At 31.4% G+C, this 23,087-nt stretch overlaps 1 protein-coding gene across 1 annotated transcript in view; it reads left to right on the top strand.

Moving 5' to 3' along the window:
• The window catches only part of kibra (WW and C2 domain containing protein kibra), a 160,250-nt gene that overhangs the window by 109,382 nt on the left and 27,781 nt on the right, over positions 1–23,087 (top strand). The window contains exons 4-5 of the mRNA XM_075378346.1: positions 20,042–20,150; positions 21,897–22,056. Of these exons, the coding sequence (XP_075234461.1) occupies positions 20,042–20,150; positions 21,897–22,056 (269 nt within the window). The remainder of the gene's footprint in view (positions 1–20,041; positions 20,151–21,896; positions 22,057–23,087) is intronic.

The raw sequence follows: 23,087 nt of genomic DNA, 5'->3' as shown, positions 1-23,087 counted from the left end.
TTCGACGTGACGTCTGTACGTACGTATGAATCTCGCATAACTCGAAAACGATTAGTCGTAGGATTTTGAAATTTTGGATTTAGGACTGTTGTAACATCTAGTTGTGCACCTCCCCTTTTGATTGCAATCGACTGGACCAAAAGCGTCCAAAATCCAAAACATTTTTGGGTTTTGGACCTTTTCTTAACTGTAATAATAAGCTCTCATTGAGTGCTTTTCAACGATGTAACATAAGCGGTACTTAATTTCATTGATTCCGGAGTTATAGCCAAATAAAATTTTAGTTAATGAAATATTTGGATCTTACAAGGGGAAGGCACATCGGTTCGAATCCGATTTCATCTCCTTTTTTTTAACTTTTTTTTTTTAAATTTAAATATATTGATTTATTAATAATTAACCTGTGATTGTAAAAAAAGTTTTACAATAAATAATAATTCAATAAAAAACAAAAAGAAAATATATAAAAAAAAAAATTAAAAGTTATAAATGAAATAACATTTTATGTACTTCTAAAAAATTTTAATAATAGAATTATTTTAATTTTTTTATAAATATAATTAAATTTGTTTAAAAATATTATTTAACAATAAAATGGCTTAAGTGAACACTGTGAATATATTAGCACCGAGTTACTAGGTGAAATATATACTCTCATGGTATAGGTGTAGTTCATTTTGACTAAGCTGCGAGAGTGACCTCTATTGGGTTGGCTGTCAGAGCTCATCAGCTCTGTAATAAACAGTAGTATTTCTACATGTTAGACACGTAAATCCACCCACCGGGTTGGTCTAGTGGTGAACGCGCCTACCCAAATCAGCTGATTTGGAATTCGAGAGTTCCAGCGTTCAAGTCCTAGTAAAGTCAGTTATTTTTGCACGGATTTGAATTCTAGATCGTGGACAATTGATAGGGCTTATATTTATCGATGGGAATTAAAACGCAGTGATATATGAGGCTTTGCTTCTCGACCATATCGTTCCAAACATTCAAAACGCTGTTGGCCCCGACTTCCCCATCGGTACTAGGATGGTGGTGCGACCGGAAGCGTCACAAGGCGAGTGTCTTCCCCTACGGGATTGGGATGGCCCTCGCTTCCAAAATATTTGGTTTCAACAAGATGGTGCCGCACCTCATTTTGGTCTTCAGGCGCGTGAAATCTTATGAATTTTTTCCAGGAAGATAGATCGGCCGAAGTGGTCAAACAGAATGGCCAGCGAGATCGCTTGACGTGTAACCATCGGGTAACTTTCTACGGGGCCACTTAAAAAGATTTTTTATAAGCCCCTAGATTTCGGTGGTTTACAAAGTAGAATTCGAGAATCGGCACAAAATATTACTAGGGAATCATTGATTAATGGAGTATCATTCTTTTACAACTGACTGTCACACTGTCAACAGAAGGAGGCTATTTCAAACATTTATTAAAATGAATTACGTTATGCTTATTGAATAATTTTTAAAAAAAATCGATAATTTCCATATAATCAAATTTTTATAAGTTATTTATTTGCGATAACAGTTCCTTAAATTATCAATGTTATGTTTTTCAAAATACAGACTTTATCCCGTCGCCATTTTTGATACAATCTTCTAATCAACTTTTTATTTCGCCATTTTTCTTGTGTTAAAGAGACTATTAAAATAATTTATCACATAAAGGGTGTTAACATTTAAAATATTTGAGTTACAAGCCCTGGGGTCACCCCCCCCCCCCGGAAGAAGTGGTTGACATTGTATTTCTCGTCAAAAGGTAAACTAGTTGACCGATACCTTATCCTGAAAGTTACAGTATTCTATCTCGAACGAAAGTTGGTTGAGGGGTTTCCATACTTTTGACTCACCTGTCTGCAATATAGTCTGAATTTGTATTTAAAGCAAACAAACTTGTGTGCGCACACATACACACACACGCACACACTCATACGTGTGTACAATACGTATATATATATATATATATATATATATATATATATACACGCTCAATTTTATCAATTTCACTTGATTATTCATTCTTCCGGTTAAAAAAATATGTATATATTATTTTATTGATTATGTTTATTATTTGTTATTTATCATTATCATCAATCTAATTACTCATTCTATCATTTGAAAGGAAATATTTTAAATTAATAGTCAGGAAATTACTAGTATATTTTTGTTGTTATTATTATTATTATTATTATTATTATTATTATTATTATTATTATATTTTGTTAATTGAAGAAATTATGTGAAATAGGCCAACAGCTTTCTCATAATTTCTTAATGAGATTTTGTTGATAATTATTGCACTTAGATATTTGAATATCTTAAGACTGTTTACTTTGGAATTGTTACGTTATTTCAGTTGATTGAGCAGATAAGTTTTTCATTGTTTTTCTCTCGCTGTATACGATTTTTTTTTATTTTTAGAAATTATAAATTAAATTGCCGTAATTTTTAACGTATCGGATTATTACTATAACAAGTCCTTCGAACTATATATTATTATTATGCTTTTACGGCCAACATGGGACCACTTAAGTCAATTTTAGTTGGATCTTTTCTGAGAAAAGCGTGTTATTTTACTCTTCCGAGCTGCCCAGTATTTCTTCATCCGTTCAGATCTTGCTTTCTTTTCTTCATCCGTAAACACCCTCTTCGTTGTATTTTGTCGTTTGTCTGTCTTTTGTTTAAATCTAATGTTTTTGTCTTTTAGCTTTGTAATTTTTCCAGTTTTATTCTGTAGGTCGGTCAGGGAAATTCCCAATTCGTTCATATCTTCTCTAATTTCTTTGATCCATCCTACTTCTAGCTTTTGGAACCAGAGCTTTTCTATGATATTTCTTGACAGTCTAGTTTCCGAACTATATATGTATATTTTTTTTTTATATTTTTTTTTGTGCGAAAATTTATTTTCCTCTGAACTGTTCTTCTGGAAATAGGAAAAAATTAGAACGTTGGGTAATTTATCTGTTTTTGTACCACTATGTATGAGATTTCACGTTTCCTTCCATCTTTTCGACCAGTTTTCATGTAAATGTAAATGTGGTATTCCTAAATTTTATTCCAAATTGGTTTATATTTTCTCAAAATTCTGATTAGTGTAAAAAAATTCGCGTTCAATTCATCTGTACGATTGTAATATGTAAAGATGTTATGTTTGTGGGATATATCTTTTTTTATCATAATATCTGTGGTTGATTGATTATTATTTTACGTATTTGTTTTCCTTGTTTTAAAATCAGAATTAGCCCCCCTCCCTCCGGCTATTGTAATATTGAATACTTTTCGTTACAGGCTTAAGGGAATTTATTATAATAGATCAAAATTTTAGACATTCTTCCACCATCCCGCGATAAAAAAAAAAATCAGGCACAGTATAAATGGTAGGGGTTTTGTGCTTAATTTGCTCCCGCTCTAAGAAGGGTGATTTTTTAATTAAATTTTGAATTACACCTTTTATATGTCGGGAATTATTAACTTTATTAAATTTTTATAAAAATCGGACTTATAAGGGTTTGTTTCATCGAATAGTTCTCCTTTATAAATACAACTTTCTCCATATAGATGCATTTTGATCACGGAACTTTTAAATTATATTATGCGATATATATTACTTTTTGGTGGAAAATATTTTGTAGAACACTTTAAAGATTATTATTTAAAATAAAAATTGAAAAAAATTGAAAACTTCCCTCACCGCCACACAAGTTAAACAAATCTGTTTGATTAGGATTAAAATATTTTTTTTTTTTTTAATTTTTAAAGTAGAAATATGTAGAAAAGGAAGAGCGTAGTTCTGTCTTGGTTCTAGCAGTAAAAAAAAAACAAAACATGTCCGAGGTTGTAGCAATAAAAACGTTTAGCAATTTTCTTTTTTTGAAGTTGTATGAAATCCTTAAGTGCAACGTTTCTTAAATTGAAAAGAAGTAGAGTTTAGTTGTTTGTTACATTTACTTGGGGGAAAAAAAAAATGTTTAAATACATGTATATATGTACGAAATAAAAAAAAAGACGAATTCGGGATCGTAAAATATTATCCTATTAGTATAGTATTGTTTAAATTTTATCTTGATGTAATTTATTTCTGCGTTCCTCTGTTTATAATTCAAAGGTGGATAGAATTTACTTTTTTGGGTTTCTTTTTTTTTGAGATGTCATTGAATGATGATGGTTCTTTGATTATTAGTGAGAATAGAATGCGATGGGGTACACAACAGTATTACGACGAGTAAGAGTGGTTGACAGGTAAAAGAGATAGAGTCTACCGGTGGCTGTTGCAGGTCCTTATCTCTCTCTCTCGCTCTCTATTTTTCTTCATCTAACCGCTTCTTCACCTCTTGCCCACTAGATCATGATTATAAAGAACTTTTGTTTATCACCGGACAAGCGGCTACCACCAAGCCAACTGCTACCGGAATACACAACAAGACTTCTCTGCTCGTTCCATCTCGCTCGCTCTTCTTCTTTAACTCATCTGACTTTATGTATATATATTTTTTTCTTCTTTTCGATTCACCCTCTCTGTCTGTCCCTTTAACTAACCATTTTTTTAATCGTTCTTTCTCTTTTTTAACCTGCTACTGGTGCTACTCGATGCTTCTTCATCGTCTTTAGTCTTTTCTTCTTGTTTTTGTTATTAGTATTCCGCTCTAGTATATCTCTTTCTCTCTCTTTTTCTTTATGGTGGGTTCCATCGGCTTCTGTTCTGTTCTATAGCAGCGACTCGGCTCATCTTTGATTCAGTTTATGTCCTATATTAAAAAGCAATCTTCGATTTCTTGAAACTGCCTTCTCCACTGCGTTTTCCTTTTCTTCCCTTCTCTATTTATTACTGTAATTCCACCTTCGGCCGTTATTATTCTGTTTTGTTTTTTTTAAATAGCTTTTATGAATTTATATGTAAATTTTTATTTTGGTGTGCGTATGTGTGAGCGCGCGCGGAAGCCTAGTAAACGATTTTTTGGGATATGACCATCGGTGATTTAAATGGTTTGATATGGTGTTTTGCATTTTTTTTCTTAAACGATTATCTTTCGACCCCCGATTAAGTAAAAATTGTATATGTCAGGTTTAAAGATTTTGGCGTAACGAGAAGTGTCTTACAGTTTGCAAAAAAGGAAGTAAAGGTTGTTTGTCCGGCAGTTAAATGTATTAATTTTTTCTTCTTAATATTTTTGTCGGACGGGTGATCGCATAGGCATAAGAAAATGTCAACGTCGAGTGATTTTTCAAAACAATTTAGCGCACTAAAAATAGGAATTTGATACTTAAACGGTATAGTTTTACCTTTACAGTTATTCCAAAATTCAGTGTTCAGATGGAAAAGCTTGAAAAATATTTCTACAAAAAAATTCCTGTTGATATTTTTTGATTTTGTATGAAGCATTAGGAGGTCCGAGTTGGAAACTCGTGTTTCTAAACAGATCTATAGTCAGAGCTAAAGTTTAGACGTTTAAATTATTTGAATACTGGAGACATTTTAAATAAAAAGAGTTTAAACAGTCTTAATACCAGTGAATGCCTACCGGAGGAAAGTTGAAGAATTAGGTAAAGAAATCTATCCACTCTTAGACCAAAAAGGATATATCAATGAAAATTACGGTAATACGTTTTCTTAGAATTTTTCAAGACTACAATCATTTTTCAAGAAAAAATGATGTAGACACCACATGATTTCATTGTATGCCTATTAAATTACATATATACATTTTTAAAAGTAATAAAATGCTATTTCACTAATAACTTCTGATTTTTTTTCATATTTTTTTTTTTATTGTTATTATTGAAATATTATTTATTGTAAAAGTTTTTTTACAAACAGAGGTTAATAAATTATTATTAATAAATCAATATATTAAAATTAAAAAAAAAAGGAAATGAGATGAAGTCCGATTCGAACCGATGTGCCTTCCTATGTAAGATCCAAGTATTTCATTAATTAAGCTTTTATTTGGCTATAACTCTGGAATCGATGAAAATAAGTATCACTTTTGATATATTATTGAAAAGCTCTCAACGAGGTCTTATTACTGCAGTTAAGAAAAAAAGTTCAAAATCTAAATGTTTTTGATATTGGGCTTTTTCGACACTTTTTGTCCAGTCGATTGCCAGCAAAAGGGGAGTTGCACAACAAAATATTACAACAGTCGTATATACAAAATTTCAACGTTCTACGGTACCGTTTTTGAGTTATGCGGAATCGTATGTACGTACAGACCTCACGCCGAAACTTGTCAAAATGAATTCAGAGATGGTCAAAATAGATATTTAAGTTTAAATCTGAAAATCGAAATTCTTCGCGATCACAGTACTTCCTTTACTTCGTACAAGGAAGTAAAAACATTTTATCAGAATATAATCAATCGAAAACATTTTATTCTGTTGAAGTCGGCTTTATTCTGAGATTTTTTTTTACCAAGAAAAGTGTATTTACATTCGGTCGCATGGTTTGAGTAGTGGTGGGGGGTGAAAACTTATTTTCTTTACGTTTTGAGATATGAGAAGTACGAAAATACCATTCATTTATTGCGGTTTCCTTATATATATATATATATATATATATATATATATATTAGCATCCTCAACTCGGCTTCGCCAATGTTATATGGTATTTGGTTTTCCGTCGCGGTTAGGAGATGTTTAGCCAGTCAGGCTAAACATCTCCTCAGGTCAGTGAGGTCTCCTCATTCGCCTTCCCGGTTAGTCAGGGAGCTACGGCCTGTGGAGCCCCTGTATTCATTAATTCATGCTTGTAAGAATAATAACAATAAGTAAAAATTAAAGCTTGCTCAATTTATAAAAAACGATCAGTGTGTTGTAATTTTTTTTCACAGCAACAGTTTGGTCAGTACAGGGCTTAACTTTGAGCGATCTAAGAATGTTGATTTCAAAACAGGCGGTCTCCATCTTAAAAATATTAGTTATAACTGGTTACCGTACTTCGTACTGATAAAAATGTGTTTTGCCCGGTTCTTATCGTTGCCCGACAAACACTGCTGGGAAGCAATCGTACTTCTTTCTTTTTTTTTTAATTACCATTATGTTTTTTTTAGTAAGTTACCGGAGGCAGATGCCAGCCAGTCGCGTCGCACGTACAGCAACAGTGGTTGAGTTTGTTGAGCCGCAGCGCCGTACCCCGTCGTACCCCTTAAAAAATCGAAATTAAAAAAACCGAAAATTGTTTTTAGATGTTTATCTGAAGAGCATTTGCAAGCCCCTCCATCTAGTGAATATTTCGTTTAATACAGTCGGAAATGGGGAAAATTTACAAGTATTGTTTAAATTTTTTTTTACCTTTCTCCATCACTTTCAAGGTTGAATTTCGAAAAAGCTAAAAAAATTGTTTTTATTCATTCACATGAAGATTAGAAACACCAAGAATCTAGTTCATATCTTCAATTGTTATTGAAAAAAAAAAAAAATATATATATATATATATAGTAAAGGGAAGCAATTTTAGGCCTCAGATTAATAGTAGAAGGAAGATTAAAGAAAAACAAACCGACATACTTGGCGTTTATAGACCTAAAAAAGGCATTCGATAACGTAGACTGGAATAAAATGTTCAACATTTAAAAAAAATTAGGGTTCAAATACAGAGATAGAAGAACAATTGCTAACATGTACAGGAACCAAACAGCAACAGTAACAATTGAAGAACATAAGAAAGAAGCCCTAATAAGAAAGGGAGTCCGACAAGGATGTTCCCTATCTCCGTTACTTTTTAATCTTTATACGGAACTAGAAGTTAATGATGTTAAAGAACAATTTAGATTCGGAGTAACAGTACAAGGTGAAAAGATAAAGATGCTACGATTTGCTGATGATATAGTAATTCCAGCCGAGAGTAAAAAGGATTTAAAAGAAACAGTGAACGGCATAGATGAAGTCCTACGCAAGAACTATCGCGTGAAAATAAACAAGAACCAAACAAAAGTAATGAAATGTAGTAGAAATAACAAAGATGGACCGCTGAATTTGAAAATAGGAGGAGAAAAGATTATGGAGGTAGAAGAATTTTGTTATTTGGGAAGTAGAGTTACTAAAGATGGACGAAGCAGGAGCGATATAAAATGCCGAATAGCACAAGCTAAACGAGTCTTCAGTAAGAAATATAATTTGTTTACATCAACAATTAATTTAAATGTCAGGAAAAGATTTTTGAAAGCGTATGTTTGGAGTGTCGCTTTATATGGAAGTGAAACTTGGACGATCGGAGTATCTGAGAAGAAAAGATTAGAAGCTTTTGAAATGCGGTGCTATAGGAGAATGTTAAAAATCAGATGGGTGGATAAAGCGACAAACGAAGAGGTATTGCGGCAAATAGATGAAGAAAGAAGCATTTGGAAAAATATAGTTAAAAGAAGAGACAGACTTATAGGCCACATACTAAGGCATCCTGGAATAGTCGCTTTAATATTGGAAGGACAGGTAGAAGGAAAAAATTGTGTAGGCAGGCCACTTTTGGAGTATGTAAAACAAATTGTTGGGGATGTAGGATGTAGAGGGTATACTGAAATGAAACGACTAGCACTAGATAGGGAATCTTGGAGAGCTGCATCAAACCAGTCAAATGACTGAAGACAAAAAAAAGTAAATTTCATTGTTGCTGTATTTTTACCCTTTAAACTCGAAATTTCAAAAAATCCTTTTTTAATTTGCCCTTGTAAGAAAAACAAGCGTAAACATTTTCAACAATTACCTTCATTAATTTTTGCTGGACGTTGACGAATCAGTCGGTCAGGACGTATTCTTTTCTATATACATTTATTTATTTTATAGGCCTATGTATAAACTTTTATGGCTGGAAAATCTCAAAAACGACTGGATCAATTTCATTGAAATTTAGATATGCCACTGTAGTATATCTAAAGTTGCGTATGTGAAAATTTTATGAAGATTGGTTAACTCGTTCTTTTGTTGCGGTCAGTTTAATTCGAAGAAATTTGAGCTAGGCTAGTTAAAAATAAGTAACTTCATACGACATAATTTTGTATAACGAAAATCCGTTGTTTTTGCGTTACGTTACTTTCAATTTTGCAAGCGGAAGATCTTTTTATATTTCCGCGGTGATTGTAATGAATCGTGCAAATCGCTTGTTAAATTTACGGTTTTTTGTAATTTATCTTTTTGGGTGATGGATTTTTATTCCCAATTCGGTTTTAATAAATCTCTTAGTTTCTGCGTTGGAGGATCGGATGGCGCGCCTTCCTTTACAACCTGATTATTTTGGTACCTGTTCCTTATTATTTCGCTATATCTAAATTTTTTACTTTTTTTAGGCTTTACAGATTTTTTAAAAATTATGTGGTGTTTTTGCTGTATAAGCTATTCGAGCTTTTATAATCTCCGTTGTTGTCCCTGTTGGAAGAAAAATAGTAATAACTGGTAATTCAAAAAGGAAAACTAGATAAAAAAATATTTTCCCACATTTTCCACTGTATCGTACCGCATTAAATTCAAGTTTAATCAAGATGTTTATATCATCAAATAAAACACGTTAATTAGGAATTAAAGTAATTTTATCAGGTAAATGAATATATAAAATTTATTTTTCTACGGTGGGTATAAATCTTGTGCCATTAATTATTTTCAAAAATAAGATGTTTATTTAATTATGTTTATGTAAAGTTAAATTAAAGTGCGGGCATTTTTTTTTTAAAATATTTTAATTGTGCTGTTTGCATTATATTCCTGTGTAGGAATCGTAAACGGTATTCTGTTTATTAGTTGTAATGTGTAGTAACATTCACTAATAATATTAAAATTAATCGGCCTAACGTTAGATTTATGGTTCAGTTTTTTAAATGTTGTAGCAAGCGATGTGCGCGCGCGAGACGTCTGTACTTTACATAATATCATGCAGTAGTCACGTGATTTTTTTTTTTATTGTTATTTTTATAGTATTACATTTTAGGAGGATGTATTGGTTATTAAAAATCTATTTATAGTTGCAAGTTATATTTGTAAACGAGATAATGTTTATTTTAGATTACGCGTTTAGTTTCATTGAGAAAAAAATATTTGTCAAAATTTAATATCGTACTTATATTTCTTAGTTCTATTGTTTAAGTAAAACTTTTTTCCTAAACAACAGAAGTATTTGGTTGAATTAAATAAAGTTCAGTTTTAATTTTTTATATATAATTTTAAAAAAATTAAAAAAAAATCAAAATTGTTTTTATTTTGTCCGCGCATGTTTACCTTAGATAAAAAAAATCAGATGTGGACACCGCATGCCTTCCTTGTACGCCTATTAAATTACTTATACACATTTTTAAAAATACATAAAATTTTATATCTTTAATAACTTGTGATATATTTTTTTATTGTTATTATTGAATTATTATTTATCGTAAAAATGTTTTTACAATCGGAGATTAATAAATTAATATATTTAAATTAAAAAAAACAGTTATAAAAAAAGAAAAGATGATGAAGTCTGATTCGAACCGATGTGCCCTCCCCTTATAAGATCCAAATATTTCATTAATTAAAATTTCATTTGGCCATCGCTCTGGAACCAATAAAAATAAGTGCCGCTTATGATGTTGTTGTTGAAAAGCTCTCAATGATGGCTTATTACTGCAAAAAAGTCCACTATGGAATTTTTTTTTTTTGGAATGTAGGCTTTTTTGGATAATTTTGTTTCATTCGATCGCAATCAAACGGAGAGGTGGTCAACTAGATGTTACAACAGTTCTAAATACAAAATTTCGACATTTTACGGGTCGATCGTTTTTGAGTTTGCGAGATACATACGTACATTCGTACATACGTCACGCCAAAACTAGTCAAAATGGATTCAGGGATGATGAAAACGGATATTTCCGTTGAAATCTGAAAACCGTAATTTTTCGCGATCACAAATACTTTACAAGGAAGTAATTATACATAATGATTTTATTTTGATTTTAATTACACAGAATTGTAATTTTCTAGAGCCTACATCCTAAATATAAAAACATTTTCGATAACATTTTAATGAAAATATATATAAATAGTCCTCTTCCGGGCTGGTCTAGTGGTAAATTCGTCGCCGAAAATCACTTGTTTAACGGCTGATATTCGAAGTTAAAAGTTCTGAGATTCAAATCCTAGTAAAAGTCTGTTACTTTTACTAGGATTTGAATAGTAGACAGCGGTTACCGGTGTAATTTGGTGATCGGGGTTTATTTAAATGCACATCAGGAACGGTCGGCCTGACTATTCAGGACAGCAATTCATTTATTTACATATACATATAATCCTCATCACACCGGGCCGGGAGGAGGGTTGTTTATATCGTTCATAGTTGAACGGACTGCAACGTTCACTTTAGACAGTAAATGCATATAAATATAAATAAAGTCAAAACGGTAGGTAAAGTTCCATCGGAGGGTTATGACTTTGGTAGGTGATGGATAAAAAAAGGGAATTGCTATAGCAGCGTTTTTCTGGAAGGACCTAAGGAAATCCGCGGAGGAAGCCTTGTTTAGTGTAACTTTTCAGTTTTACGTATATAAACGGTAATTTGGTTATAGGTAACAAGCTTGTTTCACCGACCTACTTAGTCTTTTCTACTTACAGAATGTTTTCTGTAAGTAACAAACTTTATATATTATCTATTTATTTATTTTTAAATGATAATTTGAAAAGGATGGGCTACATTCTTGTTTCGCTGCTTTATATACTGTAGGTTACCCTTTTGTTGTTTTTCCTTTTAATTTAGTTGTCTGACAAACGGATCGCAATTTCAAATAAATTGTTAACATTTTAATAACAGCATTTACTACAACTTATTTACCGTTTAGTTAAAACGCGTTTGAAATTGTATATAAAATAAAATATTCCCGATTCGTTTCAACGTGATATACCGGTATATAAAAACGAAAAGTGTAAATTGTATATTGGATACAAAAAAAAAATGTAAACTTGTTTTTAGTCAAGTAAAAAGCTGAAGTAGAAATTCTGTTCGATTTGTCGTAATATTTGCTTTAAATATACGGCTTAAAAAACAAGACGGTACTTTCTATTTATTTATAAATCTATATCGCTTAATAAATAGGAATTTTATTGTAAATTTTAGCGTCTAATTAATAATTTTATTATACTTTATACTGTATTTTAAATAATTTTAAGATGCGAAAGGTATTTATGATTTATGATGATAACCGTGCCGGCTTTTTTTCTTCAAATTTAAAGAAAATATCGTATTATCCGTTAGCGATACATAATCGGTGCAGCGGCGGAATTATTTTTTCAATTGTTGATACTTACCAGACGATCGGTATTTTCAGTGACAAGCACGTGGTCGGTTTATATCCGAGCGTGTTATGATGATGTGTACTATATACATGCATATGCACTGTTGGTGTATTATAATATATTTAAAGAAAGGAAGGTTGTCGCTCACCGTACTCTTATGTAGGTGGTGTTAGGTTATGTGGTCGGTACGGGGAGGGGCTTTTGTTAGAGAAAGAGAGAACGAGTGTGTGGTGTGTGAGAGAGAGAGCGAGTGAGTGAAAGAAGGAAAGGAGATTGATGTTGGCAACCAAAAGGAAATAAAAATGCACCCTAACTAACATACCTAGTTCATTCACCCGTTAAATTTTTTTTTCTTTTCGCGTCGATTTTTTTGCCAGGAATTTTAAATTCCTTTTTATTACTGTCGCGTTAACTGTGTTGTGTGTTTTGTCGCTTGTCATTTTATGTTTTTAAAATTAACATTCTTAACGTTGTTATACATTCATATTTCTTATATATAATGTATATCAATAAGATTGTATTGTTTATGTATATATATATATATGTACAAAGTTTTTTTTATTATCTTGAATCGTAACCGCTTGATTTTGATTTATTTTCTTTGTAATATATGTTCCCTTCCCTATTTCATTTAATTTTTAAGTTTTGATAAAATACTATTAATTATTTTTATTATAAAAAAATCAGGATAGATTAAACAAAAATTGTTTGACGTGAAATTTTATGCCTGGTCGCATGTAACGGTTAAATAGATGAAATTAAAAAAGAGGGGTACTCGTACATAGGAATACCTTATATTTAAGAAATACAAGTAATATATATATATAAATTGTCGGTATTCATATTTGTACATAATAAATCGATTTCTACAATACGTTTCGATGTTAACATCCATATAATTCCAATATAACAAGATGGGATTTTGTGTGCGTGTGTGCGCGCGCGCACGCGCGTGTTTATATGCAGACCAATTAATGAAATTATTTAATCGTTCCACGATTATCTGTCCGTAAATAGTATTACTTTTTTTTTTTAATAGGTTATATCTTATTTAATGTAGCCGATGCAATGTGCGTCTACTTTTTTTTTGTGGGCCGATGACGTTAACGTAACGCATCACCGTGCCTAATGCACAAGTGCATACCTCTAACCGCGACAGTCTCGCCGTTTGACCCAACCTTGATCTTCATTATCGGTATATAACATCTAAGTAAAGTTAATAATTAAACTTACTAAGATTATTATGGCAGTGTCTTTATTATCTCCTATTAAATTGGCGCTGTGTGCTCGTGTAAGTGAGCGCGCGTATATATATATATATATATACACACACGATTAAAATAGTTGCATTATTTTATTTTGAAATTAGCTTGAATTTTTTTTATTAATAATAGTTTTTTATTCTTACGATTGTTATACACGCTCACGCGCACGCGAATATAAACAAAATTGTTTCAATGCAGAAAAGTATTATTAAAATTATTAATTTAATGAACCGTGTAAAGGTCTCAGAAGGACTAATTATAAGTTGTTTGGTTAGCTTGGTACCGGCGGTTTCAGTTTCAACTTAGGCGAGATCAGCTGTTGTCAGTTTGCGTTCAAGCCATAGGTCATCCTCCTGATTTCGATACTTCGTGCTCGCGGAACACGGATTTGTTGCTGGCATCCATCCTCTTTCCCGGTCCTCGTTATAAGGACATTTACTTCGCCCGCCCGACAGATGCCTGAATCGACGACCTTTCTCGTATCAAGCGCGGCTTGATATCGAGATCGACAGGATTTATTATACGAGACGTTAACAGTTCGGGACGATCCTAGTACCCGATGATTCTAGCCGACTCAACGTGGAAGACTTATCGCTATCCGAGGGACCCGTCCGGTCGGGGCCGCTCGCAGCGGGCGTGGTACCGAGCCGGGCGGCAAAAAAACCGGCACCCCGCTCCTTTTTTTTCCTATTTAGCTCCCGGGAATCGCTGCCATGTATTAGTTCAGAGGATGATATGTACGAACGTGAATGAAGTGTAGTTTTGTACAGTCTTAGGTCGACCCCTCCTGAGAAGTGTAGTTAATTGAAACCCGACCGCCAAATAACACCGGTACCTGTGATCTAGTATTCAAATCCATATATAAGTAACCGGCTTTAATAGGGTATGAACGTTAAAAACCTCGACTTCGAAATCAGCCGATTAACGAAGACGCGTTCACCACTAGACCGACCCGCGGGTACAAGCCCGCTCCTAGCTTGTCGTAAGCGTACCCGTAATCCTACTTGGTCCGGTCTCAGTCGGTTATCGAACGAACATCTTGACATTACATCAGCGTTAGTGCGGGCTGACACCAGTTCGTGTTATTAGAAACTACCTGATTTTTGCAGATTGTTTTGCGGTTGGTTGTACATTCGAGCCCCGAAATCCTCCAATCTTGCACGGGACTGTTTTTTCGGATCGGTCCCGTCGAGTACTCTGCGACCGGACTGCGTGGTTGTGTACTAACAACCGAATTCGTCAAGGGTTTTAAAAATAAGAGAAAGGTTTTTTTGCAAGATTTCCTTTCGGTTGCCAAAAAGACTTATATAATGAGATGCAGGATTCCACGACAAAATAATTTCTGTTTTCTCGTTTTAATACGATTTTGAAGTATAGTCTTTTGTTTATCGTAAAGAAGTAATTTTACAAAATAAAAACAAATTATATTTTTGTAAAACATAAATACGGTAACGTGAACCGCGATAAATAAGTACTATATTTTAAATTAAACTCTTAGACGATTAATAATTTTCTCCTTTATTTACCTTTTCTGCTAGCTTTTCGATTAATCTTATTTCACGTGCCGAAATACCAAAATTTCTTGTCGTACATACACGTGCGCGTTTATATTTTATTTTTACGCGTGAAAATTATATCGTGGATGTTTTTTCATATTATTAATGATTTATCGGAACGTTAGATTTAGATGATAATAATACTAATAAAAATAAAAAGAAGAAGAGGAGATGGGAGGAGGTGTTGTCGGTGGAGAAAGAATTTGTTATCTCTGGAATGTTCAGATAGAAAGACCTAGAGAGAGGTCAAACAAACTCACTCTACGGTACGGATACGGATGGTGCTGGAATGTATTATAATATGTAACCTACGTACGGGGGCGTAAAGCACGACACGGGGTATAGTATATAACCGACCGAAGGAATGGACCGAACAACGAACGGCACACGCGTCCTCGTCCGGTCCGTTCGATCGTCCTTATGCGAGAGAGACAGAGCGAGAGGGAGCGAGTGAAAGAGAATGAACGTGCGAGCGAGTTAACTTTTCGTTTTGGTGTATATTGTAAACGCTGTTTCTTTCTACCTTAGGTAGATAAGGGAATAAGTAGCAGTAAGAGGGGAGGTAGTTGTTTGGGTGCGTGCCTTCTACGCGCCTTGTGTTATTTCTTTCTCTTTCCTTTTCCCCACTCGTAGTCTATCTCTCTCTTTTTTCTTGCTTTCTTGTACTATGTACTGTCTGTATAATGGGATCGGTTCTGCCCCTCGGGGACGGGGAATATGTTCGTTCAAATGGAATGGAACGGACGTTTTGTTTTGTGGTTCAGATTGTTATGAACATTCCTGAATTCTTATATATATATATATATATATATATATATATATATATATATATATATATATATATATATATATATATTTATATGCGTGTACAACCTGGCTAAGGGTCACAAGGCTCTTTACCTCACCCACCCTTTGGTTCGTATGTTTCTTCTCTCTTCCTTATCTTTTTCTTCATAATAATAATAATAATAATAATAATCATTATGACCATTATCATCATTCTTTTTAACAATTCCGTCTTTATATTTGGTTTTTTTTGCAATCATCTTTGGATGAAGTCTGATGGTTTTTTTTTTGTTATATTCACTAGTCTTCCTTTTTGTTTTTTGAAATATATATATATATATATATATTAAAGTTTAGCTGAGTTAGGTTGTAGTAGTTTATTACAAAAGGTCCTAGTGGGTTTGTTAGGGTGGGGAGGACGAATTCCTTTACCTCAAGGTCATACGTGCACCCTGCAAGGTCAGTTTCCTCCTTCAGTATTTCGTGGACGCTCTTAGCGAGTACGTATTATGGTTGTTATCGATGCGGCAGTGATTCCATATTCTTCGTTTTATCCTTCATCATCGCAGTCATCTTTTATGATTTCTCCAATTATTATGGATTTTCAACAACAATATAGTACTCTGGGTGTCGGCGGTGGTATCAATTGCTATGATTACGATTATTATCCGCCGCATTGTTTAAATAATAATAATATTACTAATAATGTTTACGATTGTTCAAACTCTTTCTATACAACAGTATACTATTACGATCATGTATGTGTTTTGTATTATTATCATCTAATATATGTATATATAAAAGTTTTTTCCTCTCGTAGTTGGGCTGTTTGAGTCCAGACTTTAGTGTTCTTTGGGTTTATAAGTTAATATTATCGATAGATATAACACAGATTATAATGTAACAGTGTATATGTATCGTATTATTTATTTTTTGAGAAGGGTTTGAAAAGCCTTAGTGTAAATTTGATAATTATTGTTATTATTTATTTATTATTCCTATTATTTTTTGATAAAGTATATTATAAAGTTCTATTTTATGTAATTCTTAAAATTTAGGTGGATTCTTTTTTCTACAATCTTCTCAGAATTGTTTGATAAAATTAGTTTTTTACGTAACCTTAACGTAAACGAGATTTTTTTTTTAATGTCTGATGTAGTAACATGTTTCTAACGCATACAGTTTATACAGAAATAATATGATTTCGATTATTTTTTTAACGCTAGTTTTTATTCATTTCATTTTATAATACGTAGCATAAATAATTATTTTCACCTCCTCCCCCCTCCCTTCATTAATAATATATTACAACATACAAAAGAGTTTCTCACAAGTATCAGGAAAATATTGTGTAGTAAATTTGTTTGTCGTTTTAATCTGTAATGTCATTATGTAATATACATTTTGTAAATAATTTTTTATTTTAACTCTTCAAGTTGTGTGGTTTGTTTTGTATGGTTTTGTCAAATTTATAAACATTTCTATTAGTTTGATTTGATTTTAATTTCCAAATTCAAATTCAAATCTTTTTAAAATATCTTTTATAATACGGGGGGGGATGACAAATTTTTCTTTAAAAATCTTTAAAACTTTTTCTTTTAATTAACACAAACTAACCTATATTATAAATTTACTTTAATATTTAGCTTATTGATGTATTAATTGTTTATAGCATTTAAATACATTATTTATATTAAAGTTTTAATTAAGTATGTTCTGAAGTGATAAGTTAAAATGATCTTTTTAATATATTGCCATAAGATATTTACATTAAATTTATTTAGTTTTAAACTCTGATTATTTTTTGGGGGAGACAAGTTTGCGACATGAAACAGAGGGCAATAGTTGTTAAAAGTACATCAAAATGACTATGATAGTGTATTTTCATAACTGGCTACTTTTTTATTTTTACTTTTATTTTTTTTTTTATTAATTGTAAGTTTTATTATTTCTGAAATAAAACATTCTATTAAATTTCATAAATCATGTTTGTTGTTGCTGGATGACCCTCGTAAGAAGTATATGGTATTATGATTGTAAATTATCATGATGTAAATTGCATTTTTATGAAAAAGATCACAGTTGTTTAATTTTCTTTGAGTTTTGTGTCTTAATGTTCAATTTAAAATTTGATTCGTCCAGTTTCGTTTAGATTTGAAATTAATTATTATTAAACTGTTATGAATTCTGAAATTGATTTTCTTTTTTTTTGTTATGAGTAGAAAATCTTCTGAATTTTTCTTTTAGCATCTTATGTATTATAGTTACTTTATTTTGTAGTGCATTTAGAAGATTGTTTGTTTAAATAAAATAGATTCTTTTCAAAACCAAAATTTCAGACGACAAACAGGGACACCAATATGGAGATTGGCACATATATCATGTATATATAAAGTAGAAGTATGTTAAATTGCTCTAATGTCATTTATCAAAAACAGTATTACAATAATTAGACAGGGGAACATATATGTGGTTAAAGAGTGTATCATTTGCGTTCAGATAATCAACATTCTATTTGTTCTTTGAAATTCTTATTGTTAAATGATCCCGGCCCACTAGACCGGTCTGGTAGTAAACTCGTCCTCACAAATCAGTTGTTTAACAACTGTTTTTGTAAATTAAAGGTTCTGAGGTTCAAATCTTAGTAAAAGTTAGTTGCTTTTATACGGATCTGAATACTTGATATTGGATACCGGTGTAGTCTGGAGGTTGGAGTTCAGTTAACCACATCTCAGGAACAGTCAGCCTGAATCTGTACAAAACTATACACCTCATTTGCATGTCATACATTGTGATCATGGTGGGGGGGATGTTGCTTATTGTTCACTAGTTGAGCAGATTGCAGAGTACATATTAGGAAAATAAAAAATAAATTATCCCAAAAAAGGCACAGCTGTTCCCAAGAATGACAAATATCCTGTTTTGCTGTAAGTAAAAATCCAGATTTATGTAATACGCCAATTGGAAAAAAATGTCGGATATAATAAGGAAAATGGAGAACAGTATTTTCTATTATCATTGTGAAAGATTAATATTATAATAGTTAATTTTGTTTTTCATTAAAAAAAATATGTTTATTTGAATTTATGTTTGATTAAAAGCCAGAAGATGCTTAGGGCTGTAAAAAAAGTGTAAGATGGAAAATTGAGTTGGTATAGATTTCTGATATAGTATATACTTCTGATATAGATTTAATTAAGAAGATTGATAATGGTAGAGAATAGGTTTTTTTTTATCAAATGGATGGAAGAATTCAGCAGAAATCTAAAATTACTTATGTATGTTACGTGAAGTAACCGAATGTTTGCAGGCTACTTAAACGAGACACAATTTTCTTTGGAAAATTGTATTTTTAATTTTTTTAAAGATATAGCTGTTCTGGAAATGGTAAACGTAACAAAAGTTGTGTAAAAAGATAATTCTGCTGACTGATTTGTCAAGGTCGAGTTTTGAACATCGAAAAACATGTCAGTGTTTCACCAAGTCATATTCTACACAGGCTAACTATCTATACATTGACTTGCTGAAGGAGCAGTTATACAGTATATGGATATCCGTACTTCATTTTTCAGATGGGTTTGGTAATATGAGAATGAAGTTGGATATTGGTTCGGAAAACTGTTTAAAAATTGCCTCCATGGCAGTCTTTACTAGGGTTATTTTTTTACTGAATTCTTTAGTAAAATTTTGAATAAGATCTGTCTGTCTTATATGTCATAAGATGTCCTTCAATCTCCGCTGAAATTTTATTGTCAATCTTAAGTGTTTTTTATCTTTATATCAATTATCATATGGAAAGTCTGGCCTCGTGTACTATTCTTTTTTTTTTATAAAAAATGGTTAAAAAATAATATTAACATAAAAACGAGATTGATTTTGTAGCTCCATACCTCTTGGATCAATTTTTTTACTGATGATTTTCTCTAGAAGGTTTTTAAAGCTTTTATTAAAACTGTTCAAAAGTTTGGTTAGAAAACCTATGCATAAAATCTCAAGTCTGTCGGTCGTCTAGTTGTCGCTTATCATATCATATTGACAGCAACCATTTTGTATGGGCTTAACAGCAGTCCAGCCTTATTAGCATCTCTCAGTGGGTGATAAAATATTAATGTTGTAATATACTATTAAGCATTTAGTAAAAGTAGAAATTTTATGTCTGTGTATGGCAGATTCCTCTAATGTTTATTTTTTCTGTTTCAGGCTAAAAAAGAAATTTATGATGTCAAACAGCAAAGGTTATATCTTGCCCAAGATGAATATAATCATTTAAACAATGCCCTTAGTACACTTAATACATCTAGAACTAGTTGTAAGTATTTTATTTTTTTACATATTTCTGTATTTAATAATTATCCTGGACATTCTAAGGATTCAACTTGTTAGTGTTTATAATTAATCCATTATTTTTTGCCCTTGTTATTTGCATATTTGTTGTGATAAAAATTAATGTTGCTGAAAAATTACATGTTTCAAGTTCATCAAATCGGTTTCAAGATGGCTGATAAGTTTTGTGAACAGCAGACTGCACTCTTTTGTGTAGAATTTGACAAATTGATCTCTACAGTGATATTAAGTTATATATTTAGTTGCATTTACAGTATTTAAGCCAAGTTAACAATAAATACAAAAATCAAATAAAAAATTTTATAAAACAGTCAAAAAATAATAATACAAAATATCTAAGCCAATGTTTATTAAAAATGCATTCATTGTGCATATCAGTTGTTTAAGAATTAATATTGATTATAATGGGGCTTTATTCATGTAAAGACATACCATGAATAAATATGGATATATTTTGTACAAATTACTATGTAATTTTCTTTTTTATATTTAATAAATTTTCTTTGTTTTTGTTTATTCCCATATATTTAACACTTTTCTTAAACAATATTTTAAGAAATATTGTTTAAGAAACAATACTTCCAAATTAAAATGTAGTATTGAAATTGAGCTGGTGATTGTGGAAGGTTTAATCGATGGCAAAAGTAATCTTACTTTGTTAGCAATATTATAAGCATTGCTTCTGGAGATATTGACTGATACAAAGAGCAGATTGACTGGTACAAAGAGCATCCATCAGGCTGCAACTTAATGAGTTTGAGGGCTAAAATTTTGTGCTTTAGTCAATATGGGAACATAATTTCACCTTTTGAAATTTTCAAAAATTTGAAAAATTGTTACATGTACATCATTCCACATAATTGAAGGAACCTTATTGCAAAATGTCACAAAAATCAGGAAGTGTGTTTAGCCGTAATTGGCATTATAAAAGTAAACTGAAGAAATTTCAAAAGAATGAAGTTAAAAACAGTACCTTACTTTGCTCGGTTAATGAAATGAATTAGACAAATGCGCTTTTTGTAGAAAAATAAGGTGAAATGTATTGTAATGAAGAACACTGCGCAAAAGAATGGAAATATTTTGTAACTGTCGCATAAAAAAAAGTAAAAAGATTTGTTTAATGGAATAGTCTATACTTCAGCGTGTGGGAGAATGACCCAAGATAAATTAGTGGACTAATAAAGGTATAATATTCTTTCTGAAGTGAATGGTATCTACTGTGAGCTTAAAGTATATCTTAGAAAGAACATTCTTTCTAATTCTTTACTGTTCTTTTATTTAAAATCTTTACTATTTAGTAGTAATTTCAAATGTGTCTTGAGACTTAAGTTGTGAAGACTGGTGAAAACTGATTCTTGAGTATACCTTCTGGGTAAAACCGGTTAAACAAAGTAAAAAATATGTGAGACCAGTTAAATGTAGAAATAATTAAAAATATAATTTTCACATAATAAGTGAGTAAAGAAAGAATTATATACATAAGGAATTGTGAGAATGAACTGAAGGCAAACATCATACGTGAAGTCTTAACACAGAGAGAAATTCATAAGTTTTTCACGGAGTCTCTTCCCAGAAACTCTTGTCATTTATTTGCACCATATATCACACATTTATTTAATTATTCTGTTTCCTTATATTTTGAATTGCAGTTATTATTAATTTGAATTTCTAACTATGTAACTAAATTATTTTGATAACAATTTTTTTGCAGTATGTTCGAGTTCAAGCAGTGTTAGCACAAAGTATGACCCTGATTTATTAAAGTCTGATGTTGCGCACGCGAGGAATAGAGTTTCAAGATTAAAGAGAGAACTTGAACAAATTAGAGCAGAAATGAGTTGTACTCAAAGAGGAGTCGAAACATTAACATCGTATGTTTTATTTACAGTTTTCATTTAGATTTACGTTATTGTTTATTAGATTACAAAGTTTGTAAGTTTATTTTATTTTTATGTGTTTCCTAAGTACTGACTGTTTGTAATTATTAATTTATCTATCTATTAATAATTTATTTGTTATTGGTTACTCTAGATTTTCTATTTATAAATTATTTTGGCAATATTTTAATGAAAAAAAAAATAGAAAAATCCTCTCAAACAGTGCCACACGACAAAGTGGGTTGGATGCGTTATGCTGACACTTTTTAAAAATAATATTGAAGTAATGGGATGATGAAATAGTTGGTTTTTGCGGAATAATGTTTGTAACAGTAAGTTTTATCAGCTATTATGATCTTTAATAAAAACCTCCATTTACTACTACTTATTAAACGAATAGTGTACTTAGTATTATTTAACTTAGGTTATTGTTTGAACGGGTTTGCTTAATATTTTTTTTTTCTCTTAAAGATTTTAATTTTGTTTTAGTCCCATTTAAAACGGTATAGGAAGTTTATCCAGGATATCTGGTGCATTTTGCTTAATTTGAGGCTCATAGATAGCTACAATCTTATTAATATATTTAGTATACCTACAGTTTGTTACATTTCTAGATTGCCGGATCAGTATACATTAATTAAGATGAGGAAACTAACCTAGATTTCTTTAACTTCATTTATCTATAGACAAGGATGGTGTAAGAATTATGTAGGTAGTAAAATTATAGTGATTGATGGCTTTGTAAGAAGGATAAATTAGCAGGATATCGTGAAACGGGGAGAGTGCTGTGGAAAAAACGAATTATTAGCATCACACATTAAGAACTAAGTTAATGGGGAAGTTTATCAAATTAGCCAAATAGTTGAAAAAGAAGAAAAGTCTATAGTAATCAGTTTATTAAACTCTCTGCCAATTAATTGATGTTACTAGGATGCTGCTGCTTATTAAGATGTTTCAGATATTGTGTTAGGGAATTAATTAGTTTATTGTATTAATTGATATAAATGATCTATGTAGATCAGTTA

The sequence above is a fragment of the Lycorma delicatula genome, chromosome 11 (assembly GCF_047948215.1).
Source record: "Lycorma delicatula isolate Av1 chromosome 11, ASM4794821v1, whole genome shotgun sequence".
Classification (NCBI taxonomy): domain Eukaryota; kingdom Metazoa; phylum Arthropoda; class Insecta; order Hemiptera; family Fulgoridae; genus Lycorma; species Lycorma delicatula.
The sequence above is the reverse complement of the archived record's forward strand: the minus strand, read 5'-3'. Positions and strand labels throughout refer to the sequence as shown.